The 23,545-nt window shown below is 47.0% G+C and overlaps 1 protein-coding gene across 10 annotated transcripts in view; it reads left to right on the top strand.

Moving 5' to 3' along the window:
* Ldb3 (LIM domain binding 3) overlaps window positions 1-23,545 on the top strand; it is a 66,029-nt gene that overhangs the window by 36,155 nt on the left and 6,329 nt on the right. For all 10 annotated transcript variants that reach the window (XM_029541380.1, XM_029541383.1, XM_029541382.1 and 7 more), the window contains 5 exons: window positions 2,081-2,226; window positions 10,630-11,074; window positions 12,429-12,609; window positions 13,039-13,159; window positions 18,276-18,391. In XM_029541380.1, coding sequence (XP_029397240.1) covers window positions 2,081-2,226; window positions 10,630-11,074; window positions 12,429-12,609; window positions 13,039-13,159; window positions 18,276-18,391 — 1,009 coding nt within the window. The remainder of the gene's footprint in view (window positions 1-2,080; window positions 2,227-10,629; window positions 11,075-12,428; window positions 12,610-13,038; window positions 13,160-18,275; window positions 18,392-23,545) is intronic.

The raw sequence follows: 23,545 nt of genomic DNA, 5'->3' as shown, positions 1-23,545 counted from the left end.
GAGGAGGAGGAGGAGGAGGAGGAGGAGGAGGAGGAGGAAGTGGGGGAGGGGGAGAGGGAGGGGGAAGAGGCATCGCAGCTCGGTGGGTCATTCCAGAGTGGCCAGCTGGTACTACGGCAGTGCTGGCCCTGTCGCCTTTCCAGGCTTCCAGGAACTGTCTAGTTGTTGTTTCCAGCCAGGACCCAGATTCCCCAGCCTCCAGGGAAAACATGCCTCTCTGGGTCAGGGTGCATAGAATCATAGTGCAGCTTCCCAGCATCCCATGTGGTGCCAAGCCCAGCCTTGCTGCAGCCCAACTCAGTCACTGGAGGGTGAGCCTGGTCCCGGTTTCCAGAATGGTCCTGTTCCATTTTCCTAGGACTGGATTAAGAAAACTGCCTCCCCTCTGCCTCTGTCAGACTCTCTTCTCATTAGGGCCTTGCGTCCTCCATAGAGCAGGAACTCTGGTGGAAAGTGAGAAATGTGGAGAAGGGGGAAGCCTTCCAATTGACAGGGAAAGAGAAGTGTTGGTGCTGAAGCCTGTGAACGGTCCAGCCCCAATCCCGCCTCTCACTGAAGGGCAAACTCCAGCTCCAAGCTCCGGGCTTCCGTGTCTGGGCCTGCACACTCACAGCTGAAGAGGACACTGGGCTTACAGTAGAAGGGGCCAGAGGTGCACTCTGAGCATAGATACCTCCCTTCCTCACACATGGCCTCGAAAGGAGTTGGAGTTCCTTGGATGTCCACCTTGACCCGTCACTAGTTATCTTCAGCTCTGCTTCCTTTCCCCATGCCATTCCAGGATGCTGGCAAAGTATCCCCCAATGGTGGGATAGTCTGGCCCTGACCCACTGACCCTTAGCCTTATCCAGCTACGGTAGAAGCTAAGCCCCCTTTGCACACCGAGTTTTCCTTCCTGACTACCAGTGTGCTTGCTCCTCTGGCTTTAGCACAGGGATCTAGCCACAGAGGACAGGGAAGCCTTCACTATAAATGTGGTGTGAAGGGAAGGGAAGGATGCACAGCCTTGACTGGGACAGTATCCAGTCTCCCCTGGACCCTCTCAGACTACTAGTGATAGGTTATTATCCCGTGGCCATCCCTTCCAGAGACCCAGACAAGGAGGCACTCCTTCATCCTACAACTTGGCCCAACAGGTCCAGTGGACCCACGGGGGAGAGGTAGGGGAATAATAACAAAACAAACAAAACCCACGATGCCAAAGGCTGAGGGCATATTTCCAGGGGTTCATTTCTCCCAACACCCCACCAATGACCCATTTACTGGTGGGATGGTCAAGCGTCCCCTTTAGAATATACAACATGTAGCAAGAGAAAGGTATTAGTTAGTTAGAAATGGAGAGCAAGGCTGAATAAGCAAGCGAGGCTGAGAAACACTGCGCCAGGCGAGAAGAAAGCAGCTGCTGGGCTCTGGAAGCTCCTGGAGCCTTCTGCTCCCCGGAGAGAGAGAGGCCAAGCCTGGCATTTCTCCAGGGCAAAGAAGTGGGACAGTTTTGTCCCCCTCTTTGCTACCATTGTCCCTGAGTCACATGTGGGAAGCGGCTGCTTGCTCTAGGGTCTTGACAGCTAAGCCACTAGAAGGAATCAATGGGAACTAAGTATAGTGGGTTTGCTGGGAGCTGCCGGGGCCCCCAGGCCTCTTCCCACGGACATCATCAGAACATTTTTAATTTTTTATTTTCTCGGAAAACATGAGACTAATTGGTTCCTCCAGCAGCAACATAAAGGAATAAGGAGAGCAGGTAGCCAGAGGGATCCGAGAAAGGGAAGTAGCTGTGACCATCTCTAGCTCCCTCTGCCTTGATCCACAGTCCTGCTGCTTACATTCTGTTGGTGGATGAAGGGCTCTCCATGTATTCTTTGGTCTGGCTAGTATCTTCCCCCTCTCTTTCCCAAGGTGGCAGCACCAGCCTCAGGGAGTAGCTTCCTCCCCTTTTTGGCTTCTGTCTAGACTCTGGAAGCGACCCAATGGGTGTTTCTGTCATAGTCCTGCCTAGAGATCTGACAGCAAACCTGGAATGGCTTTAGATACCAGAGCCCAGTGAACTGTTCTTGCTGTAACTCTTCTGCCTTGGTTTCAGGCCACAGGCCTCTGCTTACAGTCCTGCAGCAGCCGCTTCTCCAGCACCCTCTGCCCATACCAGCTACAGCGAGGGTCCATCTGCCCCTGCACCCAAGCCTCGGGTGGTAACTACTGCCAGCATCCGGCCTTCTGTCTACCAGCCAGGTGAGAGCTGGGGGCAGGGGGTGGGGTGGGGGGCTGGGGGCTCAATAGGTTATCTGCTTCAGACCAAGACCCCAGAAGTGAAGGAGGCCTAGCCTTCCCTCTCCTGGTTGTAGGGCAGAATCCTACTGAGCCTGGGAGCCTGTATTTGACCTGGGATGACATGTGGGCTGTACCAGGCAGGGATGGAACTACCTAGCTATTAAGAAACAGATATTCATAGCTGGATGTTTCCAGACCAAGTTGAGAGAAAAGAGGATGGAGGTGCAGGGGTGGGGGTGCGGAGCAGAAAGAGTAAAAAGCTGTTTCTCTAAGAATCTGGGTTGGCCTCAAACTGGAGGACAAGAAACTATAACAAAAACTGCCCTGGGCTTTAGGCCAGCTTACTGTGTCACTTTGTCCTTTTGGGCAAGCTGTTCAACCAGTCTAGTGTGCGGCCTCCTCAGGTGACAGGGGCTAACTGGGGCACATGCGACACACACAGCAGTAGAGTGGACCCAAGGCACAGCTCACTGGTTGTGGTTGTGGTTGTGTCTCTGTGGCCCCTGCCCATCGGTGCCTAGAGTTTTCATCCAGGGATGGGAGGTAGCTTTATGTTTCCTAACTTACTAGGCAAGGTTGGACTTCTTCCTCAGAGCCCAAGGTAGTTCTCAGGCTTCCTGCCAGCCATTGCGCCAAGAATCTAAGGGCTCTCTAGCAGGTATTTTCCCAGGTTAGAGGAAGGTTTTATGTACTCTGGCTATGCCCATAGGAAGGCCCTTGACATCCAAGCCCCAAGTCTACTTACAGTCTTTCTTCCTGTTGGGTTCTGACCCTGAACTTTAGGAGGGCAGGGCTGTGGCAGATTTTCTCCTTTGTATGTGTCTGACTTGAACTTGCCATGAGGATACATTCAACAAAGGTGTAGAAAATAAAGAAATGGGATAGATAGGTGGAGGTGTTAACCTGGTGGTAGAGTGTGTGCCTAGCATGGGTGAGGGAGACCCCTGGGTTCAGTCCTAGCATTACACACACACACACACACACACACACACACACACGAGGCAGGAGGGTAACACATCATAGAGTATCGGGAAGAGATCATGAGCTTACACTCCGTACTCTGGCAGCTGTGCACACACAGGGAATGAGCTTTAAGTATTCCTTTAATTATCCCTTGATATCCATTCCATAGGTTGATAAAATAGGATTTTAGGTATGTATACACTTTCCAATTAAACATTATACTTCCAGGGCTGGAGAGATGGCTCAGAGGGTAAGAGCACTGACTGCTCTTCCAGAAGTCCTGAGTTCAATTCCAGCAACCACATGGTGGCTCACAACCATCTGTAATGGGATCTGATGCCCTCTTCTGGTGTGTCTGAGGATAGCAACAGTGTATTCATATGCATAAAATAAATCATTAAAAAATATACATCCAGCCGGGCGTGGTGGCGCACGCCTTTAATCCCAGCCCTCGGGAGGCAGAGGCAGGCGGATTTCTGAGTTCGAGGCCAGCCTGGTCTATAGAGTGAGTTCCAGAACAGCCAAGGCTACACAGAGAAACACTGTCTCGAAAAACCAAAAAAAAAAAAAAAAAAAAAATCCAGCATATATATGTATGTGTACACACACACACACACACACACACATATATATAGTAATCTTGAATTTATAGAAAGCAATGATGATTTTTCATTTAAATATAAATGTTTTTCTTCACTCAAAATTACTATAGACTATATGGTCTCTCTCTAATTTGTTTTTGTCCTGCTTTTGAGATGGAATCTCTATGTGGTCCTGGCTGTCTGGGAGCTCCAGATGTAGATCAGGCTCTGCCTCCCCATTGCTGGGATTAAAGGCGTGTGCCACTGTGCTCTGCGTTACACATAAAATCTTAATAGACTTTGTGTGTGTGTGTGTGTGTGTGTGTGTGTGTGTGTGTTGGCAGGGTGGCTCAGGGTGACTGTTGATCCTCCTGCCTGGATCTCCCAAGTACTGGGATTATATGCATGTGCCACCACACCCAGTTTTTAATAGACTTTTTTTTAAAGATTTATTTATTTATTATATGTAACTACACTGTAGTTGTCTTCAGACACACCAGAAGAGGGTGTCAGATCTTGTTACAGATGGTTGTGAGCCACCATGTTGTTGCTGGGATTTGAACTCAGGACCTTCGGAAGAGCAGTCAGTGCTCTTACCCGCTGAGCCATCTCTCCAGCCCCTTTAATAGACTTTTTAAAGAGCAGATTTCAGTTCATAGCAAAATCAAATGAAAGGTGTCATTTCCCAAATATCACATGACCTCAACCCATGCACACACACACACACACACACACACACCTTTTCCGATGCACAAACCCATTTGTGGTAAAATGAAGAAGGGAATAAGTTACAGGTCTCTTTAGGGAAAAGAGATGGGTTATTTTAAGAGAGAAGGAAGAGGGCTTGTGTCCTACAAGTGTGAACTGGCCAAGTAGACCTGGGATAAAGAATAACACAAAGTAAGGCCTTCCTTACTAGAGGCGACAGAACCAGTCCCCTGCTTTATAAAGCTTACCGACAGCAGAATTGAGTATGGACAGGAAACATTTTAGCATGGGTGGGACACCCAGCCTGCTGTAAGGAATAAGCAAACTACCTCATCTCTCAGACTTGAATTTTCTCATTTAAGTAAGATAGGATTTCTATAACCTCATGTTCTGCAGATAAAATAATATCTGTACTCTGATGCCATCTCTAGCACTTCTGGGTCAAGGAAAGGAAGTTCTGAAGTCAGAGCTCCACAGGCTGAAGTGTCATTTTGGAAGGGGAGCGGTACAAATCTCCTATGTAGGAGACAGAATGATCACTCCAGGAAACACAGGAAGGAGTTTGCAGAAGCGGGTAGAATAGTGTCGGGTGCAGGAGCACAAGGAAGACCTTTCCGAGCGGCACCGCAGGCCCTCCCGGCACCTTCCTTGTCCTGTCCTCCGCATGCCCGCCAGGGGGCGGCCGGGCCCTCCAGCCGCTTCTCCGGCAGCGGCCTGGGCGGTGGAGACCGGCAGGAGCCAAGGCCTTACCACGGTTCCCAGGCTGTGCAGACGTTAACTCATCCCTGCCTGGAGCAGAGGAGAGGCCTGCCTCCACCCTTCCTTCTCCGGGGAGGCCGGGTTGGCAACGGGCTCCGGGGGCGGCTGGCAGGCCAGCCGGGGATACGGGCCCGCGCCCCGCTCCTCTGCTGGGCTGCGGGGACCTGGGCGCCGCCGAGCACGAACAGCCCGCTCGCGGCCAGTCCCCGGCCGCAGCTTCCGGGAGGAAGGGGGGGCGGAGGCAGGGCGGCGTTCGCGCCCGCATCTTATCTCTGGCGCCTGGGCTGGGCATCCGCTTCCCCAGAACACCTGGGGCCAGTGGGCGGAGGACACTGTGGTCCCCGGGATGGCCACGTCGGCCTGCGGGCCGGGCGGCGACCCGAGCGCTCGCCGACGACTTAGCCCGGGCTAAGTGACTCAGATCACCTTGTTGTTTAATTACACAGTCCCGGGGCCGCCGAGTGCGATAGGAGCCCTTTGAACGTGCCAATTAGAGATGAAATATCACCTTCTAATTTGAACCGGCTTAATTCCGTCACGTAGAAATAGCAACAGCCCGGGGCTCGGAGATGGGATATCGGGTCTCTTAAGGCATTTGGAGCGTGGAGGGGCGAAGCAGGCAGGAGCTGAGAGGCGAGGGGACCGTGCTCCCCGCATCTCCTCCCCCTTCTCCTTCCCCCTCCCCAGGGATCTGCCCGGGCGAACCGCTCGGAAGAGAAAGTCCTCCTCCTGTTTGTAGCCCCAGCGGGTAGGAGGTAGGAACCTGGTCCAGGATTCCAGCCTTCCTCTCTGGGGCCTTGAGTAGGGGTTTGGAAAACGAAGGCGGTTCAGGAAAGCCTCGGATGGGAGGAAGAGAATGTCCGCCCTACCGAAGGAGCGGTTGGAGAGGGAGGCAAGGTGGGCGAGGGCGGGGTTTACTTGGAAGGGGCGTGCTGGAGCCTGGTTCTGCATTCCGAGTGGTTTAGAGGAGCGGATTGGGGTGCGTTTCAGGTAGGAAGCTTGCAAGCTGACTGACCTCGAGTAGCCACTTATGCTCTCCAGGTTGCCTCTTGCTTTTACACAAACTCCTGTGCAACACTGTGAAAGCCAACAGCTCTTAGCAGCCACTGTTGCAAAGACCCATCTGAGAGGCAGACACTTTTAGAAAATAAAAAGAAAGCAGGTAAAATTGATTTAAATACAGTTTTATTTAGCTCAGCAGATGAAATTTTCTGAGGTTTTTGTGTTCTCTATTCAGGGTTTCTCAACTTGCTCTGTAGATCAGGTCTCTAGAGCTGGGATTAAAGGTGTGCCCCACTGCATCTGACTTTTTAAAAAAAAATATTTTATTTTATTATATGTACATTGGTGTTTTGCCTTTATGTTAGGGCGTCAAATACCCTGGAATTGGAGTTACAGACAATTGTAAGCTGCCACGAGGGTGTCAGGAATTGAACCTGAATCCCAGCTCCTGCTCTTAACCACTTAGCCATCTCTCCAAAGCCATCTTTCCGGCCTCAATTGTGTGTGTGTGTGTGTGTGTGTGTGTGTGTGTGTGTGTGTGTACTAGAGCGCAGGTGCCTACACAGGCCAGAAGGAGGTGTGGAATCCCTTGAAGCTTAAGTTTAAGGCAGTTATAAGCCATGAGACATGAGTGTTGGGAATCCAATTTCAGTCTTCTACTAGTACACGCTCTTAACCATTGGGGCATTTTTCCAGACCCAGCTCAGTATATTAAAAATGGTTCAGAGCTGGACTCTATTCAGATGCATGCTAGCTATTTGAGGAGCTGAGAAATAAGGTCACTTGAGGCTAGCTGGGTAACATGCAGAGACCCGGCTCAACACACAAACAAGGGCTGAAGAGGCAAACCAGTGGTTAAGAGCAGTAGCTACTCCTCCATAGGACCCACAGCCAACTTACTCCAGTCCCAGAGAATCCAACACTCTTTTGGCTTCCCTAGGTACTAGGCATGCACGTGGTACACAGACATACATGCAGGCAAACATCTGGGCACATTAAAGTTAAAAATAAACAGCCTTAACATACAATCACTATAAGATAATTATTACTAAGATGCTTTATATTCTTTTATTAAGTCTTCAGATTTTTAAACTTAATAGCACTCAATTTAGACTAACTGCCTTTCAGGTGCTTAGCACATAAGGCCATGGCTTGAAGATCACAGGGCTTTCATTCCTAATTCCTTTTAGAGCTAGGTATGGAGGCACATGTCTGTAATCCATCCCTCAAGAGGCTGAGATACCAGGATCTCTGAATTGTTGAGGCCAGCCTGGAATACAGTGTGAGTCCCAGACTAGCCTGGGCTATATGTCAAAAAACAAACAGCTTGGCTGGGTATGATGGCCTTTGATCTCAGCACTTGAGAGGCAAAGTCAAGCAGATCTCTGAGTTCCAGAATAGCATGATCAACAGAGTGAGTTCCAGGGACAGCCAGAGAAACCCTGTTTTTTTTTTAAAAAAAAAAAAAAAAAAAAATCAGCCGGGCATGGTGACGCATGCCTTTAGTGTCAGCACTCGGGAGGCAGAGGCAGGCGGATTTCTGAGTTCGAGGCCAGCCTGGTCTACAAAGTGAGTTCCAGGATAGCCAAGGCTATACAGAGAAACCCTGTCTCGCAAAACCAAAATAAATAAATAGATAGATAGATAAATAAATAAATAAAATAAAGACCAGCACGTAATCACTTTTAGCAGAGGATTGTGGTTTATAAAACAAGAAGGAAACGAAGGAGGGAAGAAATGAAATGAAAAGCAAGGATAGAGGAGATAAAGGAAGACATAGCTTACACAGACTTATACGGAACCCTAAGTCTTACAGCAGAGGGATGCAGCTGCTTTGAAGTTCTGTGGGGTCACCTCTCCCCAGTCTCCTCTAACAGTACCCCTAACGTCACCTTGTCCCTAGCATGTTGTCCCTAACATCACCTCGTCCCTAGCATGTTGGGACTCTCTGGACAGTAGGAAGCCATGTAAGAATGCTGAGGTGGGTGAAAACACCTTGAGTTTGGGACTGACAACTTTACAAAATGCTTGTGCTGTGTCCTTCCTGTGGGCTCCCACCACACCCAGTGAGATAGGCAGGATGTCATTCAATCTATCACCAGAAAACAGGTTCGATTCCTAGTAATGTGACTTCAGAGAATCACAGCTCCCTGCCCACTGCCGTCCAACAGGAAACCTGTGACAGAAAGGCCTGGGATGAAGTTGATAGTTCATTCCAACCTGGCATCCAGATGCACTGTTCTCTCTCTCTCTCTCTCTCTCTCTCTCTCTCTCTCTCTCTCTCTCTCTCTCTCCACACACACACACATACACACACACACACACACTATATCATGTACTAAATTAAGCACTCACATGTCTTAGTCCTAATAATTTCCTAATTCTTATAATCCCAATACCATTTTTTTAGAGGAAGAAACAGTCCCAGAGAGAGGTGAATGAGTTACTCAAGCAAGGATACACAGCTAGGAAGTTGTAGGACTAGAGTGTAAAACCAGAGCTCTTCTGAGGGAGGGGTGCTAGGGATGGAGCCCAGAGTCTCACAAATGCTAGGCAAGTACTCTAACTGCCGAATCCCAAGCCTCAAACTAGGGTTTTTGATGAGTGTGTCTCTTTCTAGAGTGCAGGGTCTCCTCTTAGAGTTACAACAGACTGCTTGATGAGGTTACACACCAGCGGAAATCGGATCTGTGTTCTTTATAGAGGCAGCTCGGAGTCTAGGGAGGGTTAGACTCTCGCTCTGCTGCATCCTCTGAGGACTCCTGGCCCTCAAGTGTAAAGGTGGATAACGAGGGAGGCTGACTCATGACCTGCTGTGTGCCTCACCCGGACTGTAAGTGGGAGGAAGAGTCCAGCTGGAGAATCTGCCTTTGGGAGCTAGTCTCACTCCCAGGATGGCTCTGGGGCAAGGCTGTGCCAGGCTTTACACCTCTGTACTCTCATCATAGGCATAGCCCTACCCACCCTCTAGCAGAGGGTGCCCTGCACTTCCCAGTTCCAAAGTGGCTGTCATCTGGGAATAAGAGGCACAGAGTTAGAACAACGCAGGATGGCCCATGGCACCAGACAGGAGAAAGAGACCAGGCAGGACCATGGTCTGAGTCCATTTGTGATCTAGAGAGAGCTGCTTCAGTACAATCCATTCCACCCAGGCCGGGCTTGGATGTGGGCGGGGAGGCTATCATGATATACGTCCTAGTGGGGAAGATAGTGCTCTTCCCAGAAGAACAGACTGGGAACAGAGGTGACACTTCTAGAACCATCTTTGCTACAGGAAGTGAACTGGCTAGACCATATCCTCAGGAGACACAGCTAGATCTATTGAGTTGTCTCTATAGTGGAGGGCAGAAAAATCCTTGGTTCTGAGAGCCCTGGTAGAGAGTGCTTTGTGTTCGCATCTACAGTGCCCCTTTTGTGTGATGGACCATTTCCCCACTCCCAGTGAAGGCAAGAAGTGCAGTACATTCTTTTCCCTAATGGTAACCTCTGGGGTGTCATATACACGCTCAGTTTGCACCAAGGTGATGCAGGAGAACAAGAGGATCTGGCAAGGACAGTCAGAGTCCAGATGAGCAACTATCCCTGGGCAGCATGATGCTGATGAGCAGCTATCCCTGGGCAGCATGATGCTGACCCCTCTGCCTAGGCTCGCCGAGTGACTAAGATAGGTGGATACTTATCGAATCGAGACAGAATTTCCTCCCCAGACAAATCAAGTCAAGCTATTTTTCGAGACAATGGTAGTAGCTAAACTTGAAGCATGAACCCATGCTTTCTGGACATCTGCTTCGTCTTGAAGACGTACAGCAAACCCTGACTTTGATGACTGGGAGTCTGATCGCCCACTGGGGGACCGTTGAAAGTGTCCTGCAGTCCATGCTGAGTTGACCTGTTCTTACCCACTTCCTGTCCCAGACACGCCCTACTCTTGCTCCCCACCTCCTACAGGACCAGGGCAGCCAAGGTCTCACAGAACCCCACCCTAAATAGCTTCCCCATTTATAGCTCCATTCCTTTCCGGGGCCTGTGCAAGCTCTCCAGGCCTCTGCTGTCAGCCTTGTTTATCTGGGCTTTTGCTGAGAATTAAAGTCTGGTTCACCATGAAGTTCAGACAAGTGGGTCTGTAGCTTCGTGGGTGATCATGTGTTTGCTTAGCAGACCTGAGTCCCTGTGAATAGAGCAGGCGCTGTTCACAACGCATGCTCACACATACACCTTAACACCTCTTCTTTAATAATTGGAGTTATACTGTCTCAGTATTATGCTCATCTTGTATAGTTCTCTGGCTGGGGTGAGGGATGATGGAGAATGAATTTCTAACACATATTCTTTGGGTGTTTTTGGCTTTCAGTGCCCGCATCTTCCTACAGCCCATCTCCAGGAGCCAATTACAGTCCAACTCCCTATACCCCTTCTCCAGCTCCTGCTTATACGCCCTCTCCTGCTCCCACCTATACCCCCTCACCTGCACCTACCTACTCCCCTTCTTCTGCACCAGCTTATACCCCCTCACCTGCCCCAAACTATACCCCTACACCATCAGCTGCCTACAGTGGGGGCCCTTCAGAATCTGCCAGCCGTCCACCCTGGGTGACCGATGACAGCTTCTCTCAGAAGTTTGCTCCTGGAAAGAGCACCACCACTGTCAGCAAGCAGACCCTGCCCCGGGGGGCTCCAGCCTACAACCCAACAGGCCCACAAGTGACTCCTCTTGCCAGGGGCACCTTCCAGAGAGCTGAGCGTTTCCCAGCTAGCAGCCGGACTCCCCTCTGTGGGCACTGTAACAATGTTATCAGGTACAGGCTTTGGTATATAGGGAGGGTGGCAGATAGGAGGGCAGATATAGGCAAAAGACCAGCCACACAGGACAGCCTCAGGTCTCTCTGGCTCGCCTCTGTGAGCTTTAGCTTCCATACCTGTATGACACTCTCATCCCTGGGGACTTGGAAGGATTCCATGAGGTAAGCTGGTTAAGCTCCCAGCTTGGTGCCTGGTGCCAGGAGTTCCCCCTTGGGCTAAGGCCGGGTTCTGGGAATCTTAAGCTGTATTGTCAGTAGGTTTATTGCCCACACTGCAAGCTGGATGACGTGCTGGTTTGACCCAGCTTTCCTTTAGAGGTTCTTCTGGATCTTTCCACAGACAGTGCCCTGCCTCTTAGGGCTCTGATAAACACTTCACTGAAATTCAAGCAGGTCATTTCACTTAGAAGTCAGGGGTCTCAGACGGTGTTCATTCAATTCAGTATGTCTGTATTTGTGTGTGTGGTACATGCTTTCATATGTGAGAAACATACTCTTTGAAAACAAGCAGAAGCCAGGTGTGGTAATTCCAGCACTTGGGAGATCTGTGTAAGTTCAAAGCCAAACTCTTCTAAAAGGTTGTTCCAGGCCACCCAGGGCTAGACAGTGAGATCCTGTCTCAAAAACAAAAGCAAAGTGAGCAGAGAAGAACTAGAAAACACAGAGGGAAAGTTAGAACATGAAGTTTTCTGATGGTGCCAGTGTTCTGAATCTGAAGCTGGACCATGACGCTTGTACCCTGTGTCTTACCGCCTCCTGGCCCTATGACCTTGACTGAGTGAGCTCCTTGGCCTTGCTGTGACTTGGTTGTCTTTACTGATGATCAGCTCTCATAGTAGTTCCTCCTTCATGGCATTGTTATGAGGATTACATATATGAACAAATGCAAAACCTTTCTTGAGAAGTGCCTAGCACAGTGTGGTTTAGCTGAGGTTAGCCCCCATAACCATTGCTCTCGTGATAAACTGAACTCCATTATGTGTTTACTGGGTCCTCTGTGGCAGATGTTTGGATTGCTTCCAGGTTCTGCTTGTTGGATGTCTCACTGTGTAGCCCTGGATAGCCTGGAATTTACTATGTAGTAGACCAGGCTAGCCTTGAACTCTTGGAGATCTGCTTGCCAAGTGCTGGTAATCAGCACCACGCTCCATTTTCCAGCTCTGTTTATTTTAACAGATGTGACAGTACACCTCTTTTGCATGGGGCTTTCTCAGAATTACATGCTATTTCATTAGAACAGCCCTCAGAGTGGGTATTTCTAGGTAAACACATGGACATTGTTGGGGTTCTTAAAGTATCTGGTTCTCTAACTTGGGGGGTTCATTTTAATGTTGTTTTTCTGCCATGCCAGGGGCCCTTTCCTGGTGGCCATGGGCCGCTCCTGGCATCCAGAAGAGTTCAATTGTGCCTACTGCAAGACCTCCCTAGCAGACGTGTGCTTTGTGGAGGAGCAGAACAACGTGTACTGCGAGCGGTGTTACGAGCAGTTCTTTGCCCCGATCTGTGCCAAATGTAACAGCAAAATCATGGGGGTAAGTGACCTTTGTCTTTCCTTCAGCGAGACTGACTTCCTCTAAGATTTTGGGGTCCTATTAGAAACTCAACAAGTTGCTGATCACAGCAAAAGCAACTCCACTTCAATCCCAAAATCCAATCAGTTTGCCACTAACTGCCAGCCAGGGAACTAATTAACTTGGGCAAGGAATGATATGTGCACACAACACCAGCTTCAAATGGTGCTGGGGCTCTGCAGTTTGCCTCATAGCCTCCCCTCATGGCTCATCTGCCTGTGGTCCGACTCTCCCTCCTCTCCCTCCCTGTCTTCCTCAGCACCTGCTCTGTGAGCCCTCCTGCCCTGTTCCCTAGGTTACTGGGGCAGCAGCCAGGCCTTGAGTAGAAGCCAAGCCTAGCTCCCTTCCCCTGGGAGGGTGTCTGTCCTGAACTCGGAATCTTTCCTTCAGGAAGTGATGCACGCTCTGCGACAGACATGGCACACCACCTGCTTCGTCTGCGCAGCCTGCAAGAAGCCCTTTGGGAACAGCCTCTTCCACATGGAAGATGGAGAGCCATACTGTGAGAAAGGTAGGCATGTGGGATACGGTACACAGAGGATACAGTGTGACACCAGGCTGGAAGACCCTGTGCCCATATGCCGGCCAGGGGTGACAGGTTGACAGGAAGGCATAGAAAACTTACTCCTGCCTGCATCCATTCACATCCTGCTGTGAGGGGGAAGAGGGTCTTGTTTCATGTGCGGTCCCAGAATCAAACCCAGGGCCTCACACAAGCTCCTGGTCTCTTTTTAATGGCTGAATCTTGCTATTATACATTAGCTGAACTCTTTCCCTTTCTCATTTGGTTTCAGCTTTGGGGGGAAAGAAGTCGGAGTTACAGTGTATTTTATAGACCAGTCCCTGCCCCATCCCGTGTTTCTAACATTGAGTCACACGTTGGTTCTCAAACTGCTTGAGAAACCTCTCAAGTTATGTTGGCCTGCGTCTACTCCGAAGAGGGCCACCTCTAGCCTTCATTCTATTTCCTGTCCCATCCTGAGCCGGCTTTGTAACCCCGAGTATAGCTGCTGAACTTCTCCAGACTGTAAACACCCACCTTATAGGGTGGCTGTGGGGATGGGAGCTGCGAGGCAAGGAATGCTGAGCTTACCTTTCGCTCCCTTCACAGCCCTCCAAATCTCTCTGCACTTCAGAGTGTAATATGTTATTGTAAAATGTGGGGAGTTCTGACTGGCTGACTGCTAGTCCCACCCTCCTTCCTTCACAGCTGGCTTCTTTCAGGGAGGATTTTGAGGCAGGGCCCAATAAGGGAACACAGACTTGAAGACCAGACAGATGAAATCACTTGGAAAACAAGGGGACTGATTACAGACAATGGTGGAGCTGCGGTGGGCGGGGCTGCGGTGGGCGGGGCTGCGGTGGGCTGAGTGGTGCATTGAGAACAGAAAGAGAAATATGGTAGATAGACCTTGAAGTCGGATAGGAAAAATCACTCCAGTTCCTCCATGGGAAGAAACAAGCCAAAACCTTTGTTTCCTAACTGAATTTTAAAAGAAACTTCTTTGGCCTTTTACGTGGGTGAATTCATTTTCTGGCTCCAGAGTAAACCAAATTGCTTTCAACAGGAGTCACATAGTACCTCAGCCTCCTTTGCTGTAAAGAGGAAATGATAGCACATCTCCTCCCCCCTTTAGGACCAACAGTTAGTGTTATACCATTGATTCTGTACTTGGTTCTGACCTAGTCAACATGGTTTAGACTGTAGTAAAAAGACATAACATGAAATTTACCACCTTGCATATTTTAAGTATATAACTTTGAATGTGTAAGCACAATTATCGGTGACAGTCTCATATTGTAGAATAAATGAGAAAAATGTCAGTTTCTAAAAATAATATTAGCCTTATCTGTGCTATCATTCTTTTTTTGGTTTTGTTTTTATGAGACAGAGTTGGTTTTGTGTGACAAGGTTTTCTTTTTCTTTCTTTTTTTTTTTTTGGTTGTTTCCAGACAGGGTTTCTCTGTATAGCCCTGGCTGTCCTGGAACTCACTTTGAAGACCAGGCTGGCCTCGAACTCAGAAATCCGCCTGTCTCTGCCTCCCGAGCGCTGGGATTAAAGGAGGTTTTCTTTTGTGTATCCCTGACTGACCTATGAAACTAGCTCTGCAGACCAGACTGACTCTGAACTCAGAGATCCCTCCTGCCTCTGCTGCGATTAAAGGCATGTGCCACCACCGAAGGCCTGTGCTATCAATTTTTAAAGCAGAGCCTCCAGATCACACAAAACCAAGTTTCAAATAGAAAAATCAATCAGTAGCAAGACTTCCAGAAGAAGATTCAAGCCGTCTTAAGAACAAGTTTGTGAAAGAACAAGGGACGGAACTTCTAATTAATACAGCTAGTTAAATTATTTCTCTGTTCTCTGTTCACCATTTATCCACAAAACATATGTTGAATGTGTAGTCTATATCAATTTCTGTGAGGTCTCTGCCCTCAAAAACCTTAAGCAGGGGCCAGTAAAATGGCTCGGTGGGTAAAAGGGCTTGCCATAAAAGCTTGGCTGCTTAATTCTGACTCCTGGAAGCCACATGAAAAAGAAGAGAGCCAACCCCACAAAGTTGTCCTCTAGCCTGCACATGTACTCCTTGGCACAAATCAGACACACCAGTAATAGTAATAATAAACTTGAAAAAACCTGGAGCTGGAGACATGGCTCAGTGGTTAAGAAGACTGGCTGCTCTTCCAGAGGTCCTGAGTTCAGTTCCCAGCACCCACATGACCGCTCACAACTGTCTACGGGATCCAATTGCCCTCTTTTTGTGTACAGATATACATGCAAACAGAACATCAATACACATAAAATAAATCATTTTAAATGTTTTTATGTTCATTGGTGTTTTACCTGCATATTATCTGTATGAGGGTGTCAGAAGCCTTGGAACTTGAGTTACAGATATGTGTGACCTAACATGAGGGTGCTGAGAATTGAACGAACCTTGGTCCTCTGGAAGAGCAACAGCTGAACTATCTCTCCAGCCCCTCAAAATAATTTTTTTTTAAAGAAATTTAAGCCATTAACATGGCGTGTACTGGCATGGGCATTCAGGAATGCTGGATGGACCGACGGATGATAGATATGTCTTCTCCCTCCTTTAACCATTTATGAAATCTTCTAAAATAAGAGTCAACAGTTGCCGGGCAGTGGTGGCGCACGCCTTTAATCCCAGCACTTCGGAGGCAGAGGCAGGTGGATTTCTGAGTTCGAGGCCAGCCTGGTCTACAGAGTGAGTTCCAGGACAGCCAGAGCTATACAGAGAAACCCTGTCTTGAAAAAGCAAAAACCAAACCAAACAAGCAAACAAAAAAAGAGTCAACAGTTAGTATTTATGCCAAATGCTTCATACATTTATTAGTCTGGTCCATAGTGACAATCCCGTGAGTTCGGTGTTGTAATTATCTGCATTATACAGATGAGAAGGTTGCAGCCCTGAGCAGCTGCCCCAGGTTTAAGGAATTTCTTAGTAGAGCTGGACTTTGACCTAGTTTTTTCTTTCTTCAGACTCCATGTTTATAAGTCTGATGGCACACCACTTCTCAGTATGTAGTCTAAGACAGTGACTAGGTGTGCTGTCCACAGAGATAAACAGACCACAGGGAGAGGCCAGGTGTGGCGGAGCTGTGCAGAGACAAGTACATTTGGGGAGCTGGGGAATGCAGGGAGGAAGGGATCCGTCGTATGGTAGACTTGTGCAGCCTCTCAGAGAAAGGAGCTCACGACTGGAGGCCTCAAGTGTGGGACTCTGCCTTATGTCCCTGAGCTTCAATTCCCTCATCCACAAAACAAGACAAAAATTAACGAAAATAAAATAACGATAATTCAGTCTCTGAGAGACATTGAGAATCAACAGATTGATTCATTTACAGATACATTTATTTTTATTGGTACGTTTGTTTACCACAAATGTGGTAATTCACTGATTTACTGGTTTATACCTGTGTTGAGTATTAGCCACCGACTAAGCATCTTGGAAGACAAAGCAAAGCACGGTTCTTCATGTTGAGGTTCTTGTGAGGACGTTGCCTGTCTTGGTCCATCTTGTTCCAGTGTAACCACATGTCTGGAGCAGAGTGATTTATAATGAACAGAAATGTATTTGGCTCGTGCTTCTAAAGGCTGGGAAATCCAAGGTCAAGAGGCTACATCTGTTAAAGGTCTTCTTACATCATGCCATGTGGAAGGTGGAGGGGCAAAAGAGAGAGGAAGAAAAGAGGTTACAGGAGACCAGGCTCATTTTATAAGAACCCCACTTCTCCTGAACCTATTCCCTCAATAATGACATTAATTCATCCAAAAAACCCTAAATGCCTCCTGTTAGGCTCTGTCTTCTAAACATTATTGCTGCAAGGCAGAAGCTTCTAACATGTGAACTCGGGGGGCACGCTCACACCATGACACCATCTTTGTGAAAGTAATCATTGGAAGCACTGTGAATAGTATTTTGTAGTATTACCTCCCTTGTTAGTGGGAGGAGAAGGACATACTCCTGTAGAGTCGCTCAAGTATTATTTACAGTAGTAAAATCTTGTTGCCAACGTGAATGCCCAGTGACAGGACAATGGTCAAGCAAACTCCATTCTAAAATTACAAAAAAGTCTTAAAGATGGGCAATAGAGATGGCTCAGTGGTTAAGAACACATGCAGTTCTTAGAACCCAAGTTCACTTCCCAGCACCCATGTCAGACAGCTCGTAATTGACTGAACTCCAGTTCTAGGGGCCCTAACCTTATGGTCTCCATGGGAACCTACACTTATATGCATATAATACCCCTACACACTTATCTACATAATTAGCAATTTAAAAACTAAAACCAAACAAATAAACAAACAAAAAAAAACCAAACAAACTTAAAAGAGTCTGAACCTAGAAAGCTAGCTTAGCTGTTAAAAGCACATACTGCCTGGTGTAAAACTACACATATTTTTAGCATTTGGGAGGCAGAGGCAGGAGGATCTCTGAGTTCCAAGACCGTCAGGGCTACACAGAGAAATGCTGTCTCAAAAACAAACAAACAAACAAACAAACAACAAAAAGAGCGCATGCTCTTTAGAGCTCCTAAGTTCTGTTCCCATCACCCACACAGTGAGATTTAGCAGCCTATACCCCCAGCTCCAGGGACCCATCAACATTTTCTGACCTCTGTAGATACCTGGAATCATGCACACACACACACACACACACACACACACACACACACACACCTAAAAATAAAATAAAATCTAAAAGAAAAAAAAGAAAAGAAAATCTTAAAGATCCTTATTCTTCCAAAATAAGTTAGTGATTGGGCACCGAGGAATATTTTTTTAAGTTTCCGTTCGAGTATTGACCTCTTTTGAGCTATCAGAGGAGGCAGACCCAAAAGAAACAATTACCCGAAAGATGACAATTCCAGGAAGAATTTACATATCAAACTAGCACAAGATGGTAGGTGAGCTCAAATCCGAGTTAACACACTATTGGTACAAATTATCAAAAGAGTGAAAACAGCAGTCAGTCGTGAGAATGTATGGTTTGTCTGTGAGATGACCGGGCCACCGCGTCCAGCCTAATGCTATGGGGTGTCCTGGAGTTGGGTCTATGTGGCTGACTGTTCTTTGCCTGTCTCATGCTGACTTTTATTTCAGACTACATCAACCTGTTCAGCACCAAGTGCCATGGATGTGATTTCCCTGTGGAAGCTGGTGACAAGTTTATCGAGGCCCTGGGGCACACCTGGCATGACACCTGCTTCATTTGTGCGGTATGTTTCTATCCTGGAGTTCCAACCATCAGAGGAGGGGATAGAAGGGACAAAGTGCAGCCTAGCTGGCAACCCCTCGACACACAAGGACGCAACTGTGGCATTCTGGTGCTGGAATGGTTCCTAAAGTTTGCAAATGCCACGTCTTGATACATCACAGGAGAAGAAAGCTGTATTACTGATGGTCATGGAGAGCCCAAAAGCAGCAAAGTACTGTAAGAGTCGAAGAACCAGCATGTTGTCTTACCAGCGATGGTGAGGGCGGCAAATGGTGCCGTAGAAAAGCAGGTGGCTTCCCAAGGTTATATGCTGCCTGGTTATGAAATGGCGTGAAGACTGTCCTGTGAACCAGTGCCCGGCTTATTGACTAGGTCTATGGAAAGCTGAGATAAGGTTTCCCTTATCCCTTTAGAAAGCAGGACCGAGTATCACTTTCCTTTCCTAAGTGGTTCTGTCCTTCATGTACAGCGGCCAGCAGATAAGCCTGAGATTAACTATTAACTGAGTGCAGTTAGCTGAAGCAGCAGGGTATCTTGCTAGGGGACTGACCTTCCCTTGAGAGGGCTTTCGGCTGAGGTGAGACTGTGAGACTGCTCACCACTGTTCAGACTTGAGTTGGAAACAGGAAATGCTTGTCCCTAATAAATCCCTGTAACGTCAGGTTAACTGACTTAAGTTTATTTTGGAAAATGAATGTGCTATTAGTATTTTAAGAACCAGAGATACTCGAGGTGAATTTGGGGTATATAGGACAGATCTGTGCTGTTTAGGGAATGTAGCACAGTTGATAGACATGCATGAAGCCCTGGTTCAATCTCAAGCATCATAAAAACCAATGGTGGTAGTATACACATATACACAATGGTGGTAGTATATACATATACACAATAGTGGTAGTATACACATCATAAAAACCAATGGTGGTAGTATACACATATACACAATGGTGGTAGTGTACACATATAATCACTGGGAGATGGACTCTGGAGAAAGGTGATCCTCAGTGAACTCAAGGCCAGCTTTGGATATAGGAAACTATGTAGATAGATAGATAGATAGATAAATAGATAGATAAGACAGACGGACAGACATCTGTTAGGGACTTAGGATGGAGGATATTCCTAGTCATCAAGTTTACTGCCATATGTTTTGAGTTTTACACTTAACTCTTTCCCCCATTATTTGTGGGGGTGCCTTATGTTCACTGTCTATTAGTTTCCTTGGGTATTATAAGAATAGGCACAGTATTATAATAATATCACACCTCTCACATTTTAGCAGGACAGAAATAAAAAAATCAAAGGGTTTATAGACAGCCACACTCTCCATTCCTTAGCTAATTACAGCATTCTAGTCTTTGCTTCCACTGTTATATTAACTGTCGTGTGTGTGTGTGTGTGTGTGTGTGTGTGTGTGGTGTGTGTGTGTGTGTATGTGTGTGTGTGGCCAGGGTCTCTAGCTAGGTCTAAATGACTATGAACTTCTTTTTGTTTTGTTTTCATAGGGTCTCACTATGTAGCCCTGGCTGTCCTGGAACTCATTATGTAGACCAGACTGAACTGGAACTTTTACAGATCCACCTGCCTCTGCCTCCCAAGTTCTGGTATCAAAGGCATGCACCATTATGCCCGGTGACCTTGAACTTCTGATCTTCGTGTCTCTACCTCCCAAGTCATATTTGTATTTTCTTTTTTTAAAAAAGATTTGTTTATTTTATGTATATGAGTACACTGTAGTTGTGAGCCTTCATGTGGTTGCTGTGAATTGACTTTAGGACCCCTGCTCGCTCTGGTCGGCTCTGCTCATTTATTATTATAAGTAAGTGCACTTATTATAAGTAAGGCACACTCATTATGGGTGCATGTGAGCCACCATGTGGTTGCTGGGAATTGAACTCAGGACCTTTGGAAGAGCAGTTGTGCTCTTACCCACTGAGCCATCTCACCAGCCCCTCTTTTTTTTTTTTTTTTTTTAAGATTTATTTATTTATTTATTATATGTAAGTACACTGTAGCTGTTTTCAGACACACCAGAAGAGGGCATCTGGTCATCTCATTACAGATGGTTGTGAGCAACCGTGTGGTTGCTGGGATTTGAAGTCAGTATCCCTGGAAGAACAGTCAGTGCTCTTAACCGTGGAGCCATCTCTTCAGCCCCATATTTGTATTTTCATATGGTTTCTCCTCTGTGTATGCATCTGCCTCTGCAGCCATCTCCTCTCTTACAAGGCTACTAGTCATATTGGAGCAAAGGCTGCCTTCCTTCTTCCTCCTGTATAATTTCATCCCTCCTCTTCTAAACAGGGTTTGTCCGTGTAGCCCCTGGCTGTCCTGGAACTCCCTTTGTAAACCAGGCTAGCCTCGGAACTTAGAGATCTGCCTGCCTCTCCCTCCTAAGTGCTGAGATTAAAGATGGGCACCACCATGCCCAGCTGAGTATGACCTCATTTAACTGACATCTTAATTGCGTCTGCAAAGGCTTTGTTTTCATATGGATTCGTTGCTAAGCCTAATGCACTGGGTAGGTTGGACGTCCGAGGGGTTAAGACTTCAGACATAAATCTGAATTTAGCATGACATAAATTAGCATGGCTTTACTGCACTGTCTAGACCGGCCTTTAATCCCTGAGTTCCTAGGCTTCTACCACAGCCTCCCAGGCAGCTTGAACTGTAGGCAGGCACCACTGTGCCTAGTCTCGGTGTATGTGTTGTTGTTTTTTGTTTTTCAAGGTGAGGTTTCTCTGTGTAGCCCTGGATGTCTGAGAACTCACTCTGAAGACCAGGCCTGACCTTGAGTTTAGAAATCCACCTGCTTCTACCTTCCAAGTGTTGGGATCGTGGTTCAAATCCTTACCACTTTTAACATTCTTTGAATGAATTCTTTAGTTGCTTTTAAAACATCTTTAAATATATCAGGACTTCTCAAAAAAAAAAAAAAATTGACAGTGTGCCGCCTTTAGGATGGCCTCCTGCATAGCTGGGGCTCAGCCAGGCGGAGCATAGAGCTTTGACTCTTAATTTCAAGCCTCAGCTTGCTTGACACTGATTACAAGTCTGGATGCCCAGTGTCTAAAAGGATCCAAGAGACCTGGAGAAGGTCCAGGAAGATGCGTAGAGGTTGAAGAGACAGAGGGTGTGCTACTGGGAGAGGGAGCCATGGCAGAGGTCACTGAGGGACCGCTCCCTTGAGTCTGCTGAGCTGGATTCCCAGAAGTTCTAGAACAGAAGCAGGAGGAAGTAAGGCTCGGGGCAGAACAAAGTTCTAGAGAGTTAAGACAAGCGAGAGGCCCGTAGCAGTGCCAAGCTGATTGGCCAAGTGACATGGAGATTGTTGGATCTTCCTCTTGAGCCAGCCCCATGAGGCTCTCACTGCCCTATGGAGACACTGGAGTAGAACATGGTTCTAGAGTTTGGGAAGAAATCTCGAGGTGGAAAACTCTGGGCCTACCTCTCCCTTCTCTCCCTTTCTCCCTCCCTTCCTTTCTTAGGCTAAGGATTGACCCAGAGCTCTGTATGTGTTAGACAAGTGATCTGCCATTTCCTAAATCCATAAATCATATTTTCCTCCTCCTCTTTCTCATCCCCATCTTCCTCCATCTCCTCTTCCTCCTCCTCTTTCTCAAGGTTCTTCTTTCTATCATTCTACATTTCCAAATCCCTTCCTTGTTTGTGAGCCCAGACTAGACTCTTGAGTTCTGGGAATGCTAGCATGCACCACCAAGCCTGGCTCTAAATCACTTTATTTTTGTCTGCAAAAAGGTCTCACCACATAACTTTCTCTGAAGTTGAAGTAATCTTCGCGCCTCAGCCTTCCAAGTGATGGGATTACAAGTTCGTGCTACAATGCCCAGCTTCCGAGTCATTTCTGTTTGTTTGTTTGTTTGTTTGTTTGTTTGTTTGTTTTTCCAGACAGGGTTTCTCTGTATAGCCCTGGCTGTCCTGGAACTCACTTTGTAGACCAGGCTGGCCTCGAACTCAGAAATCCTCCTGTCTCTGCCTCCTGAGTGCCAAGTCATTTTTAATGAGTATATATTTTCATATGATGATTTTTAACCTGCACACATAATAATAATAATAATTTAAAGACAAAAACAACAAAAAAATCAATAAGCCAAATAGCCAATTAAACCAAACAATAAGAAAGATTCAAACTAGCTCTCTTATGGTTGCACTCTTTCTTCTTCAGTAAAATCATAGGGTATAGCACATTTTTTCCTTTTTAAAAAAGATGTATTTATTTTATTTATATGAGTACACTGTAGCTGTCTTCAGATACATCAGAAGAGGACATCGGATCCCATTACAGATGGTTGTGAGCCACCATGTAGTTGCTGGGAATTGAACTCAGGACCTCTGGAAGAGCAGTGAGTGCTCTTAACCGCTGAGTCATCTCTCCAGCCTGATATAGCACATTCCTAAATTTTTTTGAGACAAAAATCTCATGTAGCTCAGGCTGGTATCTTGAACTCAGTATTTAACCAAGGATCACATGGGGACTTGTATTGGCTCACGAAAGCCAATAAACTGAAGTAAACTGAAAAACTACCAAGCATACAATTCTCTGACCCCAACCTCCAGAGAAAGGGCTGGAACTATAGGTGTGCACTACCCATCATCCTGATTATTCACACACACACACACACACACACACACACACACACACACACGCACACACGCACACACACATTATGTGTTTAAGTATAATTCTTACCATTTTAAATTATTGTGAGGTGGTGTGTGTGTGTGTGTGTGTGTGTGTGAATGCAAATGTCTGCAGAGGCAAAAGAAGGTGTCAGAGTTCCTTGAGCTAGAGTCATAGGTGGTTATGAGCTGTATGAAGTGGATGCTAGGAACTGAACTTGGGTTCCCTGCAAGACAAGGAGTGCTCTTAATTGATGAGCCATCTCTCTTTCCCATGTTTCTGTTTCTTTATTTTTTAAACTTTATTATTGTTAAGGTATATTTTTAAAAGTAAAACTTTATTAGTATTGTGTGAATTATATATGTGTGAATGATATGTGTCAGTGACTGTAGTATATGTGCATGAATGGTATGTGTCAGTGAGTGTAGTATATGTGTATGGACAATATGTGTCAGTGAGCGTAGTATATGTGCATGAATGATATGTCAGTGAGTATAGTATATGTGTATGAAC

Source organism: Mus pahari, chromosome 8, assembly GCF_900095145.1.
Source record: "Mus pahari chromosome 8, PAHARI_EIJ_v1.1, whole genome shotgun sequence".
Taxonomy (NCBI): Eukaryota; Metazoa; Chordata; class Mammalia; order Rodentia; family Muridae; genus Mus; species Mus pahari.
The sequence above is the reverse complement of the archived record's forward strand: the minus strand, read 5'-3'. Positions and strand labels throughout refer to the sequence as shown.